This window comes from Salvelinus sp. IW2-2015, linkage group LG20, assembly GCF_002910315.2.
Source record: "Salvelinus sp. IW2-2015 linkage group LG20, ASM291031v2, whole genome shotgun sequence".
Taxonomy (NCBI): domain Eukaryota; kingdom Metazoa; phylum Chordata; class Actinopteri; order Salmoniformes; family Salmonidae; genus Salvelinus; species Salvelinus sp. IW2-2015.
Genome location: NC_036860.1, coordinates 6,772,394 through 6,781,448, shown reverse-complemented (window position 1 = coordinate 6,781,448; position 9,055 = coordinate 6,772,394). Strand labels below are relative to the sequence as shown.

Here is a 9,055-nt window from a genome sequence, read left to right as displayed (position 1 = left end):
GTTTCAGCGCAAGTTTGTCAACGAAGTGCGTCGATGTGAGGAGATGGACCGCAAGCTTCGTGAGTGAGCTCAAGTGTTTAACCCATTGCTTCACTCATTATACTCCCGCATATTTACAACAKTATCACTGCTATTAGTTATCCCTACTCAGATCGTCATCTCGCTCTCTCACAGGGTTTGTGGAGAAGGAGATCAAGAAAGCCAACATTCCAATGGTGGACACGGGAGAGAACCCAGAGGTCCCCCCCCCTAGGGACATGATTGACCTGGAGGTAACTTCACTCCGTTCTCTCTTAGAATCCACTCTGGTTACAAAGTGCTCAACTCACCATGTCCCCAGCTCACTAACTCCCCCATCACCCTCTGTCTGTCTCTATAGGCCACTTTTGAGAAGCTGGAGAATGAGCTGAAGGAGATCAACACCAACCAGGAGGCCCTGAAGAAGAACTTCCTAGAGTTGACGGAGCTCAAGCATATCCTGCGCCGCACTCAGCAATTCTTCGACGAGGTCAACTCCACTGTACACGAACCAGTTCACTATTTATTCACAGCGTTTCTGTGCCTGCCTTATTGACTAGGCCCCTTGCGGACTTCATAGTGAATCATAGGATTATGTGAACTTAGTATGGGTCAGATGTCTGCATCCTATGTACAGTCTATGGTAGCATACGGCTTGTGTATTTATAACGGTTCGGTAATTACATCCCCAACCCCAGACCAGTTATTCAAGTTTAATGATGCACCTAGGTTACATAGCAGAGTAATACGCCATACACAGATAGTCATTCACATATGACCGAGACGAGACTACCTACTGTCTGTACTTTTGACCTGCATCAACTCCACTCCACTGAGTTTGCAAGCAAAGCTACTTGAACTTAGAATGTTATCACCTATTTTACAAGCGCTTATGAGGTTGCATGGGGGTAAATCATTCAGCTGAATGTGTAGCTTTTTTTGCCAATAATTTACTGTTCATATAAAACCCTAGCTAGCTGTTTGCTATGTTTTATAAAGAGCCTGGCCTGTGTTCAATATCATGCTCCTGCCGACTGAACTGTCAAACCTTCCCAGGGTGTAAATCGTTCCCCAACAAAGCAAGCCAGTTGTTCCTGAAAACAGGGATGCATTTATAATGCTTTTTATCATATGTCTAATTGGCTGAAAATATCTTGGTCTAAATGTAATGGTTGTCATTCTCCACCCCGCTGCAGATGGAGGACCCCAACCTGCTGGAGGARTCGTCTACCCTGATGGATCCCGCTGAAGCAGGGACCCGTCCTCCTCTCAGACTGGGGTGAGTCTGAGTCCTTGGTCCACTCTATTAAGGATGCATTAGCCATCTCTTCAAGACTTAAAGGTCAATGAAAAGACTGTCATGTCATTACATTACTTCCTGGAGTTGGAGTCAGTCAGTGTGAAACCTAAATGGTGGACAAGCTCAGGCTGTCAGATTAGTTGGGCCACTAAGGTCACTTGACGGGGTGTGTGTGGCGGTGCTCTGTGTCTCTCTGTGTACTCAGTCCCTAAGCTGACAGCCCACATGCTCTGTCAGTATCGGTGGACAATTGTTTCCTAATGACTTTTAATGGTTGGTAAGAGGCCAGTACTACTACTACTACAGGTGCTACCTCTCTAGCCTGTTGCCTGGCAGTAAGATGTAGCTCTGTTTATCAGGGTTCTGTCTTCAGTAGTGGAGAGAGTGAGCAGATAGGCAAATCACAGACTGATGATAAGCAGTTCACAGAGCATGCAAACACCAGCAACACAAAATTGATACGTGGACACATACATTCTAGAAGAGCGGGACTTCAAAGTTTGTCATCTATTTGCAGACAGAGACAAAGAAAATAGATTTGATTAAATGTCATAAAGTGTAAGCAAATCGGGGACAATTTCAACAGAAAATGGTGTGAAAAAACCACTCTCAGAAAACCGTAACTAAAATAGCTCAATACTGTGGTTGTGGCAAAGTTTAGCACTCATTTGGTAATGGATTGCTTGGTATGGATCCAGTGCCCCAAGGCCCTAGGGCTTCCTATCTGATGTCTGTTTGATGCTCCTCCATGGCTCCCATGCCCTCAGCTACCATTCCTATATCCACCACTATCCAGAGAGGATGTTTTCATCAGCAGTGCYCCCATCACCAGTGTGAACAAACAAAATCAATGACCTCTGTCCTTATGTGCCCACGTTTCATTCTGTAATGCCATTGCATTACGGACTGATCTTGGATCAGCTCCAACTTGAGCTGCCATTTAGGGACCTAACTCATTGCAAATATCAAACACCTTATTTTGAGATGAGGGATACATTTCGTAGCTGTTCTACTGTAAATGCTGATCCATGCCTTATCGTCCTCCTGTAGGTTTGTTGCTGGGGTGATCAGCAGGGAGCGCATCCCTACGTTTGAGAGGATGCTGTGGAGGGTTTGCCGTGGTAACGTGTTCCTGAGGCAGGCAGACATTGAAGACTCRCTGGAGGACCCTGCCACGGTCAGTAACTATTCACTGATACTAGTATAATAATCTGGAGGGTTTAGGGGAACACAAACTGTGCAGGATGGATTTTGTGTGACCTATTCAGTGGTATACTGTTGTACCATGACCGCTTGGTGACATTGTGTGATTGTCATATGAGTGGCATTGATCTCCTTATTCATGCTACCTCATCCATACTCTTTATGATAGAGCAGAAATATCACTATCAGGCAATGTTTTGTCTCCTCTTCTCTTCACTTAACTCATGTTGATATGTTTCCCCTACAGGGTGACCAGGTCTAYAAGTCTGTCTTCATCATATTCTTCCAAGGAGATCAGCTGAAGACTCGGGTTAAGAAGATATGTGAAGGGTAAGGGGCTATGATTGGTTGAGAAATTCAAGAAACACTAACTAATCTAGACAGAGGAATGTTGTARTTGGTTTTCTGTTCCGCTCCAGGCACTCTGGGTTGATCAACCCCTCTCTCCTTCACCTCTCAGGTTCCGAGCRTCACTGTACCCCTGTCCAGAGACCCCCCAGGAGAGGAAGGAGATGGCTGCAGGGGTGGCCACCCGTATCGATGACCTGCAGATGGTACGACCTGCCTGGCCTATTGTAACACAGACAGCGAGTCCACACAGTCAGCTAGCCAAAACTAACAGATATTTACATCATGTCTTGTTACATAAATTAAATCTAACAGATCCTTACATTTTCAAGTGAATTAGTCCTTCAATATTTCATCTGTTTTCATTGTGAACTTGATCTGGGCTCTATCATGGCTTCTGATCAGTGTTCTGTTTTCCCTGTAACTGTATACTCAGCTGCCAGAGGCTGTGGTGGAGGGGAGTGGTAGGTGACCACATGAGGTGTGTGGCTAATTCAAAGGCGGTTTTAGTCATTCGTTTGAGGAACGAAACCTTCTTTCTATTGTTCAACATGACACTAGTCATCTTTTGATGTGATTTTTGGATAGACCTTTATTTAACTTTACGCAAAAGACTAACATTAGCAGAGTCAGGATTCTTGCTCTGCGTCTTGCTGCTTCAATGTCTGCGGAAGTTTCAGTTCCTCTTTCTGCCATTTCCTCTGTACTGAGCCATCAAGCCCTCAGCCAAATTATGATGAAGTGGAGGGAAAGACTGATACTAGATTAGTTCCCCCAGCAGTGTTGCAGTAATAGATATTTTATCTATCACACAAAACCACAGAGGAGATATTTGTTGATCACATTAGGGAGGCCTTCAAATTGAGTTAACTTCTGTCTGTTTGCAGTGTTCATATCTCAAGATGTTCTGGCTTCAGTGTCTGACTCACTCAACCTCTTTGGCGGTAGTGCATCAATGGGCTGGGTGGAGCTGGGTGTGAAAAAGTTACAGGGAGAGGTCAGAAACGGTTGTCACTCGTGCCGTGCCAGGCCCATGAGTCGGCTGAACTGGATCTGCCTCTGGCCTGGCTTTGGGAGAGCACCTCTAAACCTGGCACAGTGACTCACTGCTCTCAAACGGGGCAAAAACAGTCACGGGACTAGGAGTGAAGGACAATCCCAACACAAACACACCACTTTGGTATTATAATCCAGTGTCTAACACCCTGTCTCCTTGTGCCAACTGTGTCTGGTGACCCAGGAACAATGCCTGTCTCAGTGTTTTCTGTTTTTTGCAGCTGTTGAGCAACATGTGAGCTGTGGTCTTTAGAAGTCCAGCCCACACAGACAGAACTTCAGTTTAGCCTTCCATGGAACAGCAGCAGCGTATGGTGCAACACCATCCCTATACKAAGAGAAACCCAATACTCCCTCTGGGAATACCCAGTTCTGTTGTTGTGTTCTGCTCCAAAGCCCTACGTAGTCTGGTGGTGCAGACGGTTTGCACTTGGATGGACAGGAGGCTCCCTTTCCTTGTTTGGCTAGGAGGAACCCTCACTCGCCTCGCATATAGGAAACCAGCTGATCATCAGGGTGGTTTACACTGAGTTCAGCCAATTAGCCACCCACTCCACTCACATAGTGACCACATTTACTACTCACATTCTCAGGAATGGGCTTAGCTTGACGTTTAAAAAAAAAAAATGAGTCACTCACAATGCACTTCTCTCTGATAGACAGACACCCAGTGGTGTGTGTTTCAGTGGTGTGTGTGTGTGTTTCAGTGGTGTGTGTGTGTGTGTGTTTCAGTGGTGTGTGTTGAGAATCTCTGTGGTTCAGGATCAGTTACAGCCCCCAGTGTGGACAGAGCGTGAGCGACTCTGCATTACGTTTGGCAGGCCCCCTGTCTGCCAGAAATGTTAACATCCTCTCATTGCCAGTAAGTGCCTGGGAATGCTTGCCTCGCTGTTTGAAGGTCCACTGTTATGCCCGTCGCTACGGGGGCGGGATAGTCGTCGACAAGAGAGAAGGGCGAGGGTGGAGGGGAAATGCCCGGCCCGCTAGTTTGGGAGTGAACAGTGTGTGTTTGTGGGCGTGAGAGGGTCTCAACAACGTGGGYGAGAGTGGGTGTAGGGTAGCGGCATGTTAGCAATCCGCTGATCATAAGACATTCACTTGATATGAATCAGTGCTGCATACCTGAGAACGCCTCCGCCGGCTCTTACGGGAAACCCTGCTATGCTGGGTCTGATATAACCCCTTATCAAACTTGATCACATAGTGCACACTGTCCAGCAAAGCCTTCTATTAATGTGAACCACCTCCACAAATAAGAAGCGGAACATGATTCATTGCAACAGCACTTGCTGTTCTGGACATGTAGGGAAGGCACACTATGCAGACCAATGCCACGCCCCACACAATTCTAGCGTTGAGTGGAAACTACTAGAGGATTGTCCTGATTCCACAGTCTCCGACCCTGGCCTACATCTAGGCCTGCATCTGTTTTCCATTTGAGGTCGGTTTAGTTAGGCGCATACCTTTGTTTGTTTAAATGCTGAGTGCGAATGCGTTAATTGAGAACTGCCTGCAAACTTTGTCAGACACATGAACAGTCGGTAGACTGTCTAGGACAGAGCACCTGAGCTAGTTACACAGCTGGATATGTTCTGTACCCAGCCACGCAAGGTTTCAACTACAGTAGCATCCTAGTCGCATCTTGTCTCCATATCTCAAACCCTGATCTCCTTCTCCGCTGCAGGTGCTGAACCAGACGGAGGACCACAGACAGCGGGTCCTGCAGGCTGCAGCCAAGACCGTCAGGGTGTGGTTCATCAAGGTGAGGAAGATGAAGGCCGTCTACCACACCCTGAACCTGTGCAACATCGATGTCACACAGAAGTGTCTGATCGCCGAGGTGTGGTGCCCCGTGTCAGACATGGACTCAATCCAGTTCGCCCTGCGGAGAGGCACGGTGAGTCGAGTGGACACCCGTCTCAACTAGAGGCGTGGGGGAGGTACAGGAAGTTTTAAGTTGCGTCCCAAATAGCACCCTATTACCTTTTAGAGTCCATAGGGCTCTGGTCGAAAATAGTGGGACTGGGTTCATATCCCATATCTATTTAATGGGACATTTCTATCATACTGTTTAGGTCAAGTTCATTTATGGAGGACACCGTAGCATTAAGACATTACGAACCAGCGAGCCTCATAGTCACCAGTTAACCCAGCTTTGAGGCCATTATGCCTGGACTCTGCTAGGCCGTTAAGTCGTAACAGATCCAGACTGAGAGACAGTGCTAACAGGACGTGGAGAGGCACTGCGTGAGTGCTGGGTACGTGAGGATTTTACACCTATCATGAGGCTAGATTCCAGCGGTATCAGGATGTCATGCTGTCCTCTTCTGTAGTCCTGTCCTCTTCTGTAGTCCTGTCCTCTTCTGTAGTCCTGTTCTGTTGTCCTGTTCATGCCAGTAAGTGCTTAACCCTGTCACGCACAGCATTCAGTCTCCATGCTGCATTTATCCCACCAGGCTATTTTTACCCCACATGTCTCGTTGAGAAACACAGGGACATACTGCCCTCAATACACACAACGATTCTACTTCTATCTCAGCCATCAAACCATCCCTTGGACAAGCTGTTGTCCTTCACACACAGCAGGCGTGGGAGATCAGATGATACACATATAGTATGATAGATTCATCTCCAAATCAGCTGTGGAAATGAGTCTGTCATATTCATCTGATTTATTGAAGACGTTGTTGCAGATCTTTGAGTGATGGAGGTATGGAAGGTCCCAGTGCCCAGTCTACAGATTAATGGGGGAAGCAGGAGGATTCCTCTCATTCCTGAGTCCTGAGGAGATCCCAGGCCAGCTGACAGTCAGACTCTGGCTGGAACAATGCAACATCCCTTTGTTAGACACATTCATGGGAGATTGAGCTAGCAGGGCAACTCCTGCTGTTCTCAATGCCTTGTAGGGCTGAATACCTCAACTCCCTGTAGAGGTTAACAGAGTGGTATTGTTGTGTCCTCCTGACCATTCTCTGAGCGCGTTTCTCTGACCGTCTTTCTGTCTTGGTCTCCAGGAGAAGAGTGGTTCCACCGTCCCCTCCATCCTCAACAGGATGCAGACCAAGCAGACCCCGCCCACCTTCAACAAGACCAACAAGTTCACCTCGGGCTTCCAGAACATCGTAGACGCCTACGGTATCGGCAACTACCGCGAGATGAACCCAGGTAACCACATCTGACACGATCAACCTCCTCTCTCTCTCGCCATCCTTTATTCCCCTTTTATCATTCAACTACCTATTGTTCAAATAATAGGCATTGTTGTTTCATGTACCTCACTAGGCAGCAGACTTTTATTTTGTAGGGATCTCATAACTCACATCATGTCTATGTATCCAGCTGGCTAGATCACTGTGCCAAAGCAGGTGATAAATGTTCACCCCCGGTGCCAAGTCTATTTCCCCCATTATCACCCCATCACTGTCGATCATGCTGTATTGTGTATCACTGGTACGTGTGARCTTGGGTTGGTTCACTCTCCCATTCCACAATGTGTACGCTCATGATTCCCTCCCTCCCTGTCCCCAGCCCCATACACCATCATCACCTTCCCCTTCCTATTCGCTGTCATGTTTGGGGACCTGGGCCACGGGGTGCTCATGACCTGCGCTGCCCTCTACCTGGTCCTGAGAGAGAGCCGCCTGGTCGCCCAGAAGAACGACAACGAGGTATGGACAACACTACCCCTGCCATCAGCCAATCAGCTCCATCCCTCACCCCTTATCCAGCCTCTAGCTCCATTACTGGGAACTTAACAGGGCTTGGTTACCTCTGCTTTAGACAGATTCTATGGCCCTAACACTGTAGGTGCATCATGATGGCCAGTTGATGYTTTTTGAGTGTGAATAAATAACCAAATCCTTCTATGGCTAAAACAAAATGTAACTGAGACCAGATTCTAACAGTGTAAAGTATCACTTCTGGTCTGTGTGGATGTTCGACGTGGTGCGCGTTCAGCAGGACGGAATATTTTGGAGCATTCAGATAAAAAATATTCTATGTAGAACAAACATGCCTCTGACGTGTAGATTAAGGAATCACTTCGGCTCTATTCATGTTTTTTCTGTCTGCAACGTTCTACAGTGTTTTGCAACAGAACGTGACCATAGTTTGATTCTAACAGTGTAATGTGTCACTTCCTGTCTGCGGGTGTAGATGTTCAACATGGTGTTAGATTCAAACAGTGTCACTTCCTGTCTGTGTGTAGATGTTCAGCATGGTGTTTGCTGGGCGCTACATCATCCTACTGATGGGCATCTTCTCGATCTACACCGGCATCATCTACAACGACTGCTTCTCCAAGTCACTCAACCTGTTTGGCTCTGGYTGGAGCGTCAGGCCCATGTTCGACCTCCGCGTTAACAACCTCACCTGGTCGTAAGTATCCCTCTCTGTCGGTCTCATACTGTCTGTGGATTGGATTAGTTTACCTCCTGTACCTTGTTGGCAGTGCCCTCTGTGAAGTGATGATTCATGTTTGATGTTCTCCTCAGGTTTCAGACACTTGATGAAAACAAGGTTTTACAGTTGGACCCTGCAGTACGAGGAGTCTTCAATGGACCTTACCCCATTGGCATTGACCCAGTGAGTACTCCGTCTCTGTGAGAAAATGCTGAAATCCCCTTAAAATAAAGATGGATAGTGAGCAAAAAAAATAGTTATATTTTGATAAATGTAATATGTTACATTTATATCATCCTGATTTCATTGTCTTATAACTGTTTGATTGTGTTCTTCAGATCTGGAACATCGCCACCAACAAGCTGACCTTCCTCAACTCCTTCAAGATGAAGATGTCAGTGATCCTGGGGGTCATCCACATGCTGTTTGGAGTGTCTCTCAGTCTCTTCAACCACCTGTGAGTCACGCTTAGAAGCTACAGTCCTTGTATATAGAGCACTGTCTATGAATTTGAAAGGGTTTATATTTCCCCAGCCTTATCCCTCTGCTGTCTACCAAAACAAATGGTGCGGCACTTTTTATTTATTTTTTAATTATCCCAGACTAACTTTAAGGAAWCATGACAGTTTGTTTCCTGTCTGTACATGACTATTTTATCCGATGGTCAACGTGTCTTGTTCTTTTCTGAAGGTATTTCAAGAAACCCCTGAATATCTACCTGGGCTTCAT

The 9,055-nt window shown here is 46.7% G+C and overlaps 1 protein-coding gene across 1 annotated transcript in view; it reads left to right on the top strand.

Moving 5' to 3' along the window:
• Positions 1-9,055, top strand: part of LOC111981030 (V-type proton ATPase 116 kDa subunit a 1) — a 23,018-nt gene that overhangs the window by 4,245 nt on the left and 9,718 nt on the right. The window contains exons 3-16 of the mRNA XM_070449333.1: positions 8-59; positions 175-272; positions 380-520; positions 1,215-1,297; positions 2,369-2,495; positions 2,769-2,851; positions 2,982-3,075; positions 5,610-5,822; positions 6,940-7,090; positions 7,454-7,593; positions 8,133-8,302; positions 8,419-8,509; positions 8,665-8,783; positions 9,017-9,048. Coding sequence (XP_070305434.1) covers positions 8-59; positions 175-272; positions 380-520; positions 1,215-1,297; positions 2,369-2,495; positions 2,769-2,851; positions 2,982-3,075; positions 5,610-5,822; positions 6,940-7,090; positions 7,454-7,593; positions 8,133-8,302; positions 8,419-8,509; positions 8,665-8,783; positions 9,017-9,048 — 1,594 coding nt within the window. The remainder of the gene's footprint in view (positions 1-7; positions 60-174; positions 273-379; positions 521-1,214; positions 1,298-2,368; positions 2,496-2,768; positions 2,852-2,981; positions 3,076-5,609; positions 5,823-6,939; positions 7,091-7,453; positions 7,594-8,132; positions 8,303-8,418; positions 8,510-8,664; positions 8,784-9,016; positions 9,049-9,055) is intronic.